General features: G+C 34.6%; 1 protein-coding gene across 1 annotated transcript; it reads left to right on the forward strand.

Annotated features, from left to right (window-relative positions):
• Positions 1-5,712: 5,712 nt before the first annotated feature.
• On the forward strand, positions 5,713-9,413 carry LOC128983069 (cuticle protein 67-like). The gene is made up of 2 exons (XM_054402213.1): positions 5,713-5,763; positions 8,674-9,413. Exons 1-2 carry the CDS (start codon positions 5,752-5,754, stop codon positions 9,172-9,174), a joined length of 513 nt encoding a protein of 170 aa, XP_054258188.1. The 5' UTR covers positions 5,713-5,751; the 3' UTR covers positions 9,175-9,413.
• Positions 9,414-15,247: the final 5,834 nt, after the last annotated feature.

Consider the following 15,247-nt stretch of genomic DNA (forward strand, 5'->3'; position numbering starts at 1 on the left):
TGGCACAACCCTTCACCTGAAGCGCAATGGACAGCATTTGTTCTACCTCGTTACGAAGGAAACATCTAACAAGAAACCGTCCTACGAATCTTTGAAGAAAAGCCTGCAAGACCTGCGAGACAAGCTCCTTCGGATTGGAATCAAAAAGCTGGCTATTCCAAGGCTGGGATGTGGTTATGACGGATTGGAATGGAAGATTGTAAGAAATATGGTGCAGGAACTTTTCGAGGACACTGGCATCGACATTGTGGTCTGCGTATTCAACCCGTGGGGGACCGGAGACATTGGTCCAGAAGATCTCAAGCTTCGAGAGAAATCTGTTCTGGGGCAGAACAGTCTTAAGGAGGGGGTAGTGTTACAAGTCAGGAGTCCCGCGCAACAATAGCCAGGCGCCGTCTCAAAAGGGTTGTTTGTCAACACGGGGTTCTCCGAAAGACAATAGACCCATGTCAACGGACTACGTCAATAGGGTCTTTGACATCCACCAGAAGCTTCCACGGTGATCTGTAAACACCTTTGTCTAGGCTACTAGGTGTCTCCAGAATGTTCCACGGTAAACACATATAAGGGACCGTCTTCCGGCACACGGCAGTTGAGTTGAGTTGAGCCTTCCGAGAATCGTCGCAGCAAGCGCCCGTCGGTGTTAGTGACCAGTGCTAGTGCTAGTGGAAGTGACAGTGTAGTGACGGTGTAGAGACAGTGTAGTGACACTAGTGACAGTGTTGTGACAGTGCTGTAACAGAAGTAGTGATAAATCCTGTAGAGGCTAGCTGTAAGTAGAAACATTGTAAATTAGAATAGGCATTAGCTAGGTTTAGATAGGGTTAGTTAGGGGTTAGGTAATTGCAAATATTGTAAATAGAGAATAATTAGTGTAAATAAATAGTTATAATAAAATCGCCAAGTTTTTATTGTAAAGAACCTGTTAAGCCCGTAACAATAATTATAGTGGTTCAGAAAGTAGTTTATACTTCGATAATTAATATATTGCCTAAGGTTGTTCCAGACATTCACTTAATGACGTCTTTTAAAATGCACATGGACGAAGATTTAGGAAACATTCTTTTATCGTTACTGTCACATAATTAATTATCCTTTGAGTTTGAAAAAGTTGTCTATCAAGCATAAACATATTGCTTTAGTTATAAATGCCAGTTGGTCATAACCATATTTGATAGTTTATGACAAAATGTGGTGCGTTTTATTAAAGCATATACCCATCCAAGCAACATGGGTACGGTATATCGTGGTATATTTTAGGTAGATAATAATTTTAAATTGCTGCTGGATCGGCAGCACCAGGCGGTTTCTTTACTAAGACAGGACATTTCAAAGCATATCAATTAAAGTTAATTTCCAGATCTCGTACAACCTTTGCATTCTTTAACCATGAAATTGGTTCAAAGGTGTACAGTGATGATGGTTTTTGGTGGTTGGTGTCAGACAGTTTATACAGTTGAGTTTCAAAGTGTTTATGTTTGACGTTCTAGGATATGGAAGTGGGCGAGACGTATATTAAATTAGCAAAAATAAAAAAATATATACAAGAACTGTTTCAGGAGATCATCTAATAATTTATTATAATCTGACCAGTTATTAACTCAAAATTAAAACCATCATCTTCTCATAAAATTGCTACGCCTATAAAATATTTCGTCTCTGAACCTCTATTTAAGTGATTTTTTTAAGGAATGTGTTGTTAAAACTTGTCTTAAGAGATAGAGAATACTAGTAAAAATATTTCTAGTAATAATTACCAGTAAAAATTGGCATTCCTGTTTATTTTTCAGTAACACAGCTGACTTAAGTGGTTATGATGTTAAATATGTTATACTATTCGTATCTATTACTATTCGTAGTCTATGGATGATTCACTTTAGGCTGTATTCAATTTCATGAACTCACAGCATGTTCTCAACTGTGTACAAACCAGGATAGTGCTGCAATGTAAATGGGATTTGTATTCTGTTTTGTTGCATGCAAAATAAAATAAAATAAAATAAAAATAGAAATACTAGCAGGTATACCCGTGCCATGCAATGGGGTCAGTATGCAAAAGAGACAATGTTAGCTCTTTGAAAATTCCTTAAAAATGGTTTCACCTCTAACATTTAGTTCAGAAACAAAATTGAACTGTATTACTTAACTTTAAAATCGTAATGGTAAGTTTTTGTTAACTCAAACTGTGATCAAACAACATAACAACATATTGTGCAATGATCTATCATTGGTTTTGTATCCTGGTAGCCTAAATAAGTTTTAGGCTACCAGGATACAAAACCAATGATAGATTTTAAGTATAATAAAATAACATGTTTAATGGTTTGTACTGTAAACGAAAAACTATCACAATAGTTCCAAAACTGTCAATAGTGTAATTTTCTAACATATTTTAGTGAAATTATAATCAGGCAAATGAAAACTCGCTTAGTCTGTAGGTTTGCTGCGGCAGGGGTATTATACTGTATTACTGTTTACACATAATATATATAAAAAATAATTCTCATAAAACTAAAGATAAGAGTTTAGGTTGATACGGCAATAATTATAGAATCTCAATTACGTCCTATATCCATGAATAATATCTTTTACAATGAATTATTTCCTGTAAAATATTATTACAACTTTTAACAAATATTAGAACAGACTCAGTAGGTCATAAACATAAACAAATGACGTAAGTGAATGAATCCTATACTAATGACACTAACATATGGTATGAAGTAATGTTAAATAATATTTACATTCGGGCGAGTAACATAATTTATTAATGTTTATCATCCATAAAGTTTCTGTTCTAATATTCGTGCAGTATTTAATATGTTTGAACCATCTGTGTGCTGTGTGGTGAAATCAAAATTCATTTGACAGTTAAATCTGCTTGTTTATATTTTGAAACTTTGTAGGTTTATTTTGTTACCATGGATACCATCAATCAATATTTACTTTTAAATCTCTCACCTCAGATTTTTTAAGCCCATGGGGCAGAGCCCTAGGTCAATATCGAAGCGGGAATAGTTCTATATGTATCCTCGGAGCTGTAGCTTCATTTGTGTGTAATTTGAGCCCAGTCGGTTCAGTAGTTTTTTAGTTTATCTCATACAAACACACAGACAGACCCCACCTCTTCCTTATAATAGACTAGCTGGCCCGACAGACGTCGTCCTGTCCTAATGTGGTTTTATGTCAAATGCACGTTCATTTTCAAGATGAGCTCGTTCGCATGGCTCAATCACGTCCTGGTTGAAGTTCGTTCGCTACGCTCACTCACCTTTTGGTTGCAAATTAGCTGTTGTCATAAATTAAAAAAAAATTATAGTGCTGCACCCTGTTGGTAAACCTATTAGCTTGTTAATGCTATTGCACATCAGAGAATCAAATTGTTTAGTTGAACCAGCTGTTAGGATTCTTTAATTCCATTTTATTATGAGTACTCATAAGGTTACATGGGAAACTCCAGAACTACTGGGGCGGAGCCCTTATGACGGATCTGGACCAAACTTCACACAAACTATCATTTAATAATGCTTAATAATGCCTGAAAGTTTCATTACAATCTGTCGAGCGGTTTCAGAGTCCATAATGGACAAACAAACAAACAAACATTGGATTTTATATATATAGATAGATAGATAGATAGATAGATAGATAGGTCAATTAAGATTACAGATTTATTTTAGAAAAAATCATAGCTTAACTTAATTATTGGACACATGTCTTCAACTATTAGAATTAGTAGAACTAACTAGTAGAACTAGTAGTGTGGCCATTCCCAATATCATTGGGCATTAATTAATGATTCTATCCAACAAAAGGCAACGTTAGGCCTATATTTAAATAGACCAGAATTTAAACAGTTTTTTATAAAAAAGTTGAAGCATGGCTATGGAGCAGATAACACAAATAACATTGATTCTAAATCGATAAATTTAGCTTTATTGGATGAATACAGTTACTAAATGCATTTAGTTTTGTAGTAAGCAAGTAATTTCAGCCACTGGAGTAGCACAGTCTTGCAAATAGTCCTTAAATGCTAAATTTGCGAGAATAATGTTTTAATTCCTCTAGAAACAGCTAATTTAAACATTTTAACATGAAAGTGGTACATGACATTTTTTGTTTCAGTGCATCTTAACAGAAACGCCCACGTTGATTTGTCTGATACTATCCTTCCACAATAAACATTTCATGGTTATTGATAAAAGCCATGTTTGTAGCTTGTAGCTTCAAACCAAACTTGTAAGAACTTTAAATAAAATAGAACCCAACCAATTGCAACCACCAACCTGGAGGAAAATGGGGCAGGATTGTCCCTTTATGTTCCCATGCTTGTGTGTGAATTCTCAATCAATAAGCCACACTATTAAGATGTATATTACTTTTCGAACAAGTAATATCCTTGATATCCCAGATCTCTCTTTATCTGATAAAAATACATATAAATTATTGAAATATAGCATATTTATTCCTATTAGTCCAGTCAAGGAATGAGGTGTAGAGTGCGTGAGCAGGTAACTAAGCGATTCCTTCAGAGACTTGTTCAGGGGGCTTAGGGTGTTAACATACCAAAAGTCCTGACTCCTAGGTGGTGAGCCAGGGGGTGGAGGGGGGAAAAAGGGGGGGAGAAAGGTACGCATTTTGGGTTTTTTGATTATATCTCAAAAACTACCAACTTTTTGTATACTATAGTAAATTATAAAATTGAAGAAGATTAAATTTTCTACAAGAAAAGTATATAATGTGTTTATTTTGGTTCAACAGATTACGAGTTATAACTTATTTAATTGATATCTTATTAAAATCTTCTTCCATAAGAAATACATGTAAATTAGTATGCGAAATGGGGCGAATCCTATCCGCCCAAAGGAAATATAACTGATATTCTGGAAATCTTGACAAAATTTCCAGTCATTTGACACTTTAATCATTAAAATCGATCCAAAATTAAGGCGAGGGCGAGGTAACAAAATGTCGAGTTTTGGTGTTTTTTTATTGGAAATATAAAAAAACCTTAAATCATCCCATTTTTAAACGCTCACCCTCGCTTTAATTTTTGACAAAATTTCATGATTAAAGTGTCAAATGACTGGAAATTTTGTCAAGATTTCCAGAATATCAGTTATATTTCCTTTGGGCGGATAGGATTCGCCCCATTTTGCATACTAATTTACATGTATTTCTTATGGAAGGAGTATTTTAATAAGATATCAATTAAATAAGTTATAACTCGTAATCTGTTGAACCAAAATAAACACATTATATACTTTTCTTGTAGAAAATTTAATCTTCTTCAATTTTATAATTTACTATAGTATTCAAAAAGTTGTTAGTTTTCGAGATATAATCAAAAAACCCAAAATGCGTACCTTTCTCCCCCCCCTTTTTCCCCCCTCCACCCCCTGGCTCACCACCTAGGAGTCAGGACTTTTGGTATGTTAACACCCTAAGCCCCCTGAACAAGTTTCTGAAGGAATCGCTTAGTTACCTGCTCACGCACTCTACACCTACTTTTGGATCATTCATTGACTGGACTATATAGCTATAAAACTGATTTCTGAAGTCAAAGTTCATATTGAACAATATAATTTTTAATTACATGTAGCATTGTGTCAATAATACAGGGTGGTGGCCAATTGTCAAGGGCTACCCCCCCCCTCCCCAAACCTTGTGTCAGCCCCTGTATATAAGCGTGGTTCACCTGGTAATGGCACAGTCAGTTGTACCAACACAACACCGCTCAACTCCAACACAATGGCTTTCAAGGTAAGAGGGCGTCCACACTGACATTGCAAACAATAATGGTACGGTGTACTAGTGCGAGAATCTAGTGTAGAGGGTCATAGTCACAGCTAGGAGGATGACAAGTTTTAAAATAGGTTTAGGCCAAAAAATTATTCTCTGGAACAACCTGTAAACATTCTTTTCTATGTAAAAAATGTGTTAAATTGATATTTAATATAAAAACGATATTGTTTAAAAGTGTAACTATATAAATTAACGTATTTTATTGAAATAATCAAAACTATAAACTCAAATAGCATAAATCATGTATATAAAGTATCCATAATCAACCCCATCTTAAGTTTATAAGTGTTTAAACTAACCATCTATCTCAACAAATGTCATTCCAGGTTTTGATTTTCAACCTGCATTGTTTTGTACGGAGCCAGTTACCAAAATCATAAAAGCTATTTTTGTTCGTCATGTAGTTAAACTTAATATTTTATCAATTGGTGACTAACACAATTTTACTCTTAAAGATTTAATTTTCTAAAAACAGAAACATTTCCAAAATGTTAACTCAAATAAACCAAAAGCCAAAAGCTTTAATTAGTTAAGACGACTTGTTGTTTAAAGTACCAGTATAGTGTTACAAAGTACCGGACCTAATACAATATTAGTAACTAAGTATAATGCAAACAAAATTTAAACCATCATCCTAAGAGAAAAATAGCATATTCCCATTTCAAAGAGATACACAATAAATTTAAACTATATTTACTTTGCCTTAAGATAGTGTCTTTCGTGTTTCTTAACTGTATTTAAATAAAATGCCTTACAAAGATACTCATTGAACATAAATTCATTGCTTGAATAGCCCTTTCATTAATTTATCTTCAAACTTATTTGAATTTATGTAAGCTTATTTAAATTATCTAATAAATTGAATTCTATTAATTTAAGCGGTTTTTACTTTACAAAAAAGGTAGTCTTTATTTGTATATTGGTGCCATTGCATTTTATGCAATGATCATAAATAATACAATTGCGAACTGTATACTCATACTATGAATAGAATACTGTATGTATATAGCAATCGTTAATGTTTATGACTTAGGTTGATGTTAAGTTTGGTTGTTAAAAATGCTCAAAATATGATCCGTTATGTCAATACGACACAAAGATAAAATTAAAATAATATTTGGAACCCTTTTTTAGACGAAATATCAATCAGCCATACTTACTTATCGATCAGGTTGGCTAGAACGTTTGGCTTGATGAAAACATCTTTTATTGGTTGGTAGTGTTATATTACCATTTGACGATATCTTTAATATGTAGGGAGGCTACTTTATTGTAGTAGATATAATGTTTTTGTTTATTTTTTAACCCTAGCAGTGGCCAATGCTAGACTAATTCGTACTACTACGATGAGATTGTATATAAATAGTTGGTGGTTCATGGTTTTAATTTTTAATGTCATCTGGATACAGTACTTTCGATTCCCAAATCAATACCAAAACGTAAATAGTCTTTTTCGTCACACTGCAGCAAAACGGCCGTTTCTAATGCATGCGTTGCGGTTTTAAAGTAGCATTTTTACTCTCTAGGGATTTAAAACAGGTTTTTAGCCCCCAGGGAATACAAATAAACTGTTGTCAACAAAGTTGAAAATTTCTTATTTGAAACAAAATTGCATGTATCAAAAATATGAATCGATTATTGAATCGATTGTGGTTAATCGTTGCCTTATTGTAAATAGTTTGATATATCGATAGTATGATGTACATTAACACAATCGTAATAGACGAAACGATTGATTTACTTACTCAACAGCTTCTTATGTTAATTTAGCAAATTCAATTGAAAACAACTTAGATGTGGTTTTGAGAGGTTATCTTGAAATGAAAACTATTTTAGTTTTGTAACATAGTTTCTTCAAATAATGGTGCAATATGACAAAAAATATATTTCATCATACGGGCAAAAAGTGTCTTTTCATCCTTCGATTATTATATGTGATACTTGAGCTTGGGTCGAAGAAAAGAGTCAATTTAGGCCCCAGTGATGAAATATACTATTATTCATTCTGATTGTGACCATAAAAAAACTTCATCTCACTAAAACCACGATTTTCAAAATTTTAATGCCGTCCAAATCTATTGAACCACATTGAGCAAGTATCAGCTAAATTTGCTTTAATATCGAACTACAGAAACTAATTGCATAATCATTATTGACATGTTATCGCTTTTGTTTGGCAGGGAAATATAAGTTTCTTATAAAACCTATAATAGTTCAAAACCACTATGTTTTAGTCCCAAACCAGAGTAACACTGTTTATTGTCACTTCTAGCAAACCAACCGTTAAAGTCTCTTGCACTAGTCTGTGTTTACCAGGTATTGCATTGTCTGCAGGCTGTGAGTTGATATTTTTTAAGATAAATTAACAAAAATGTGTTCTTCTTTCTAGTGTAACCAAAAAAATTGATAAATAAAAAAAAATCACACAGACAAATAAAATTATAATCTAAAAACTGTTTTTATGGCGAGGAACATATTGCTGGAGTTTTTTTTTAATAATGTTTACCGTAATGGAATAATAACAATAATAATGATTCCCTAAAGTTAAACAATACGGACAATATATTTTAAAATGGAACAACGCCTAATACTTGTCGTATATTATTTATTACCGGCTCACATACAAGATATCATCAACCCATCATGTAGTGGTAAGCCATGTATGGGATTTAGCTTCATGATTCATTAGAAGTAGGTTACCGTTGTCATAGGTTGGAATAAAAAACGTAATTGTACAAATTTTTCTATGAAAGTATTTAATTATTGATATTATATTAATTATTGATTATATAAATATAAATATCTAACTGGAGATATTAATGCTTAAAAATATATGAAAAGGTTTAGTTAACCTATTTTGATTTACAGCTGATCGTTCTCGCCGCCGCTTTGGCTGTTGCCAACGCAGGCTACCTCGCCGCCCCCGCCTACGCACCCGTTTCGTACGCTGCCCCCGCATACGCTCCTGCTGCGTACGCCGCCCACGCCTACGCCCCTGCTGCCGTCACCTCCACCTCAGCCAACATCCTGAGGACCCCCGGCAACCTGGGACAGGTCTCCACCTACACCAAGACCATCGACACTCCCTACTCTAGCGTGAGCAAGTCTGACGTCCGTGTGAGCAACCCCGGTTACGCAACCTACGCCGCCCCCGCCTACCACGCCCCTCTTGCCTACGCCGCAAAGCCCGTGGCTTACGCTGCCCCCGCTGCCTACGCAGCCCCCGTCGTTAAGGCTGTAGCTCCCGCTTACGCCGCCCCCGTTGCCGCTCCCGTCGCTCACGGTCTCCTCGGTGTTGCCTACTCCGCCGCCCCCGCCGTCGCTCACATGACCTACACCAACTCCTATGGCATCCAGTACGCTTACTAAGGACCTTTTAAACCACGATCTCCTTCCATTGTTTCAGCGCTCTATCAAAATTCCCGTTCCTAGTGTTATTTTCCTCTTTTCTCCCACTGTATATACTTCTGACTGTTACCGAACTTTAAATTGACTATTGCCTGTTCCTTTATCTTCCATCCTCTTATCATCTGTATATATGTGGATCTTATTTATTTATTGATACCTATTTATTGTGTAAATTTAAGTGAATAAATTATCGTCCCATACATTGGTCTAATCATTCCCCATTCATGTTAAAATATAGAAATATTTCGTATTACAATAATTTTTATTTTCATGATAATTATTGTTAGTGATTTGTGTATACCTTTATATAATATAATTTCAATTGAATAAGATATGTTAAGCACAACAGAACACGTCAAGACGATTTGGAAAATGAGATTCATTTAGCTATTTTTATAAATGACGTTTTCAATGTTTATTCCGACAAACGGGGAAACATAAATAAAAATATATAGAAATTGATATTAAATATAAATATAAAACACATACACTGGCTGATAATTATGTGTTGAATTGATTTAGGACTACTACATAAATGTATTAAAAGCAAGATATAGCAAATAAATAATGACGCTATTATTATCCGCTTCGAGTAATTTTATTTAAATTTTCAGAACATCTATATATATAATACACTAAGCCGATTTTTGTGAACAGAGCTCCTCCCTCATTTTTGGACCGATTTTGATGAATAAAGTGTCAAAAGAATTGCCCTTTGGAAACTTTGTCCCCACTAATTTGAGAGAACGGCTGGGCGTAGAAACTTGGTAGGGGTGTCAAAAGAAAGGTCTTGATCTGTAGATGAGTTATCAAAAGAAAAACGAAGTAAATTCCCTTAGGGCTCTGCCCCAGAAGCCTTTAAAGATCCCACTACAGATTTGTTTACATTTTGGCCATGTGGATAATACTTTTTAATGAAACAGCTGTTAATTTGTAAATTGTATTTTAAACAAGACACATTAATTGGGAGTTACTGAACTGTCCAAAAGAAGCATTTTCAATGTTACCGTAAACCGGGGTGAAGATGAACAGCGGGGTGAAGATGAACAAAACTCGGAAAATGTTTATTATATTTTTTTTATAAGAAATACAAAAAATAAAAATATTTTATGAATCAGCATCTTTTTTTCTACATAAAACACATATTATAACAATCATAACCCAATTGGCGTGTTAAAAAAATAATTTAAGCGACCGTGTTTTTTTGTAAAAAAATTATGTCCTAAATCCATGTATAGACAATTTGTCAAAAAAACATAATTAACCATAAAACCATAAAACATAATTTGAGAAAACGTCTTTTGATTGCTCCCCAAGTAACATATATCAATTTCAGCTTTTATAAAATGACGAAAATTAATCTTCGTCATACCTACGTTTTAAGGGTTTCTGGCAGAGGGTTTAAACCACACAAAGTGTTTGGCAATGGAGGAAATGATTTCTGACATTCCTCTGAAGAAAATATGAAAGAACCAAGCTTTATACTATAACGAACATTATTTGTAAATTTCAGACCTTTGTTACCTTTTTGTTGCCAAAGTAACCAAGATCCAAATTTCATAGTCGCCGATCATTCTTAACTGAATTGGGAGCATTTGCTGAGAAACTCTCAGCTTTTAAAATAACGAAGGTCTGGCAGTCATGGGCTCTTGCTCTATTAAACAATGCTAAATACTCAAAATATGTACAATTTCACTCAATTTATCGCGGTTAGATGATTTATTAATATTAAGCCCTGAAAATAACCGTCGATTTCGACGGGTTTCACCTAGTAAATTTATATTTAAATTTGACAATAAGGATGTCTATGAACAATAGGATCAAATGGGCCTATGATTGGGCAAATACAAATTCGTAAAGTAGTTTTGGGTGTCAACGTTGTTTTAATGTAAAAAGATTTTTATTTTACATATTTAAGAAATTCAGGTGTGTCTCAAAACACATTGAATTCATTAGTATTTCTGTGTACTTTCTATAAAACTAGGATATCGTATAGAAATTTACAGTATCAAATAAATACATGCGGCAAGAAAAAAATCTGGCATATACTACAAATACATAGCATGATATAGTCATTCGAGCAGTGCGTATTCTTCACCTCTATAAATGATAAATTATTGCAGGTGATCGTACGAAGAATAGTGTCCCTTGTAAGGATAAGTGATCCAACCTTATCCTATGCTGGTACGTCATGCGTCAGGTTGACCTTAGGGTTGCTTAACTGTGTATTAAACAGTGTCGTATCGTAACCGGACCTGATTGGCCAGTTTCTGGATCACAGCCCACACACTTACACGTACACACACACACACACACACACACACACACACACACACACACACGTCAGACTTATGGCTTCTCCGACACGCCCCAATCATCTTGACATACTGCTGCATATCTGTAATCATGCTGTCATATAACATTCTCTGATAGAGCAGTACTCTACAAATGACATCTATTATACACTAGTAGACCCGTTGCTCGAAATTGAGCAATTAAATTGGGGTTAAGAATGAAAAGTAGCAACTTCATTTGTTTAATAATTTTAATTTGCAACTGAAAGAAAGCATTTTGGTACAAAATAACACTCAGTATAGTATATTTTTGGCGAATACCCTGTCAGTTAAATTGATCTTTGGTGTTTTATATAAATTACCAGTTTCTTTTGTATGTAAATGTGTTAAAATATAATTTCAGCATTAGCAATGGTTACAAACTCCAGGTGTTGCCAGCACGGGACTGTCGGGGGCATGACGATGTTTGTTGGAATCAGTAGCTGATCTATTTTACCTTTTGTCTTTTTACAGACAGCTGATCTTTTAAAATTTGCTATATTTGTTCTGGATCAGTTGCTTTGGTACATTGCGAGAATTTTGTAAACTGTTTTTATTCAGATTATTAAAAGAATTGCAGTATTGTATCAGTAAAATATTTATTTCTTGTAGTTTATAGTAATAGTAGGGAAAACACGATTTTAATAGCATCCAAGTTTATTTCCTACATTTGGCGACCGTGACAGGACTTTTACTTATTTAAAGACTGATATAATATTGCAATGGAGTTTATTTCAATAGTCTTTCAGAGAGTACATTATTGAGTCAAGATGAATATTACCAAAGTAAAGAAATCAAGAGGAATCACAAGAAGAACATTAACTAAAACTAAAAATGAAATTGAAGGACTTTTAAGGGATGAAAATACTGACTTCATAAGAATTAAAGCTTTACTAAAAAGGCTTGACACACATTACTCTACACTAGTTGAACAAGATGCAGTTATTTATCAACATTTGTTGGATATTGATGGAACTGATGATAACGAAATGGATAAGGAGAAGGATGAACTAGAAGAATACTCCATATTATACCAAATTGTAAAGGAAACAGTTGAACCACTTTTGGAAAGTGATGTAAGGTCGGTAAGTGGAGCATCACAGAAGTCTGAGCAGGTAAATCTAGCTAATAATTGTTCCTACAAACTTCCAGTACTAAAACTAAAAGAGTTTAATGGGGAATTAAAAGAATGGTTACCTTTTTGGTCTCAATTTTCAAAAATTCACAATAACAATTCAATTGACCCTAATGACAAAATACAATATTTGATAATGGCTACTGTTCCTAATTCAGTTGCTAGGGAAGTTGTCGAAAGCTATCCAGCCACTGCAATAGTACCAGGAAGTTGTCAAAGCATTGAAAAGCCGTTTTGGCCGAGAAGATTTACTTACAGAGTATTATATTAGGGAATTGTTAAAAATAATAATTGTTCATGCTTCATCTGCCAAAAAGCTTTCTATATCAGAGTTGTACGATAAGTTACAAAGCCATCTAAGAAACTTAGAAACTTTAGGAGTGTAATCGGACACATGTGCCCCCATTCTTTTGCCTTTGGTTTCTTCATGTTTACCTGAGGATGTTCTCAAACTTTGGGAAAGATCAAGCTACAGTAGATCTACAGTTAGTAATAACACGTCTAAGGACTTATTAGAAGATTTACTTAATTTCCTTAAGGAGGAAATAGAGGGAGAACAAAAGGTTAAACTAGCAATATCTGGGTTTGGGTTGACAAAAAATGATTCTAAAGACAAAAGTAGGTCCACTAAGATTTCTGCCTCTTCTCATGTAAATAGATCAAGTCATTCAAGCGAATTATCCACAGCTTCAAGTTTATATACGTCAATGAAGAATGAGAAACCGGTAGGTTCAGGCTGTGTATTTTGTTCATTGTCACACAAATCCCAAGACTGTATTAAAGCTCAATCTATGCTACTATCAGATAGGAAAAATATTGTACACAATAAAAAGGCATGTTTTTGTTGTTTGAAGCCAGGTCACATTGCCAGTAAATGTAAGAACAGACCTAAGTGTATAATTTGCAATAAATCTCATTTTGTTATAATGTGTGACGCGGTAGGTCAAAGTCAAAATAAACCTACAAAGAAGAATTTAGGTAGAGAAAATTCGGATAGTCAAACCAAAGCCACTAAATCAGATGAAGCACCTGCCAACACTAACACATGCGATGTTCTTATGCAAACCTTAAAAGTAAATGTAAGAGGTCCTAAAGGTGTATTTAGCGTAAGAGCTAAAAAATACATAGATTGTGGTTCCCAAAGATCATATATTTTGTCCAGTACAGTTACCAAAGTAGGGTATACTCCCATTTGTCAAGAAAATGTTCAACATAGTCTTTTTGGTGGAAGCATTACGAATGTCATCTGTCATAACGTGTACGAACTTAAACTTTCTTCCTTAGATGACAGTTACAGGTGTCATTTTGAAGTTTTTGACCACAAACAGATATGTGGTAACATTTCCCCTGTTACAAGAGGACCCTGGATTGAAGAACTAGCTACTCAAAATGTTAACTTGAACGATCTTGATTCTTACGGACCTATAGAGGTGTTGATATGAGCTGATGTCGTAGGCAAACTATGGACAGGCCAACTTAAGGATTTAGATTGTGGTTTGGTTGCTGTAAACACAAAATTAGGATGGACATTGATGGGTAAAATCCCAACCGAACAAAAGCCAGATGAAAATGCAGCATTACTTGTAACTTCAATGTTGACAACAGAAGCAAAAATTAGCAACTTGTGGGCTCTTGACTCCCTTGGAATTTTGGATCCGTATGAGAAAAGTTCAAAACAAGAATTAGAAATGGAAACTCAAAGACACTTTTTAGAAACAGTAAAGATTACAGATGAAGGAAGATTTGAAGTTTGCCTCCCCTGGACTGAAGATCATCCTCCGTTGCAAGATAATTACCAGTTAGCGAAGAAAAGGTTGATGTCAACGGTGAAAAAACTACGGAGAAAGAAGACTTGGTTGATGCATATCAAGGAGTGTTTGATGAATGGTTAAAGGAAGATATAATAGAGGAAGTTCCTGTAGCTGAAATAGCTCAACCTGCTCACTATTTGCCACATCACCCTGTTTTGAAACCAAATAGTACAACTCCTATCCGTCCAGTCTTCAATGCTAGTGCAAAGGAATACAACAACACCTCTCTTAATCAGTGTGTAGAAAAAGGACCGAATCTCCTGGCGAAGATCCCTTCAGTAATCGCTCGTTTTCGTCTTAAAGCTGTTGGCATAATAGGTGACATACGTAAAGCATTTTTACAGATTGTCTTAAATCCCAGAGATAGGGATTTCTTAAGATTTTTATGGTTGACAAAGGAAGGTATATTACAGGTTTTCAGACACCAACTAGTAGTGTTTGGTGTTGCTTCAAGCCCCTTTTTATTAGAAGCTTCCATAAAACTTCATTTAGAAGAAGTATTATCCAAATGTAACAAAGGTGAATTAAATTGGCCAATTGATCTAGTTGAAACTTTGTTGTTTAGTTTTTATGTTGACAACTGTGTATGTAGCTTGGAAACCACAGAAAGGGCACAACAATTCATTGAAATGTCAACGAGTATCATGAATGAAAGAAAATTTGAGCTTCGTGGGTGGGAGTTGACTGATACAACTAATTTTGGTTTATCCTCTACAAAGTCTAACGTCCTAGGTCTGATTTGGAATAGAGGCTTG

Source organism: Macrosteles quadrilineatus, unplaced genomic scaffold, assembly GCF_028750875.1.
Source record: "Macrosteles quadrilineatus isolate MER2022 unplaced genomic scaffold, UCM_ALF_1.0 Scaffold_1__1_contigs__length_201487025, whole genome shotgun sequence".
NCBI lineage: Eukaryota > Metazoa > Arthropoda > Insecta > Hemiptera > Cicadellidae > Macrosteles > Macrosteles quadrilineatus.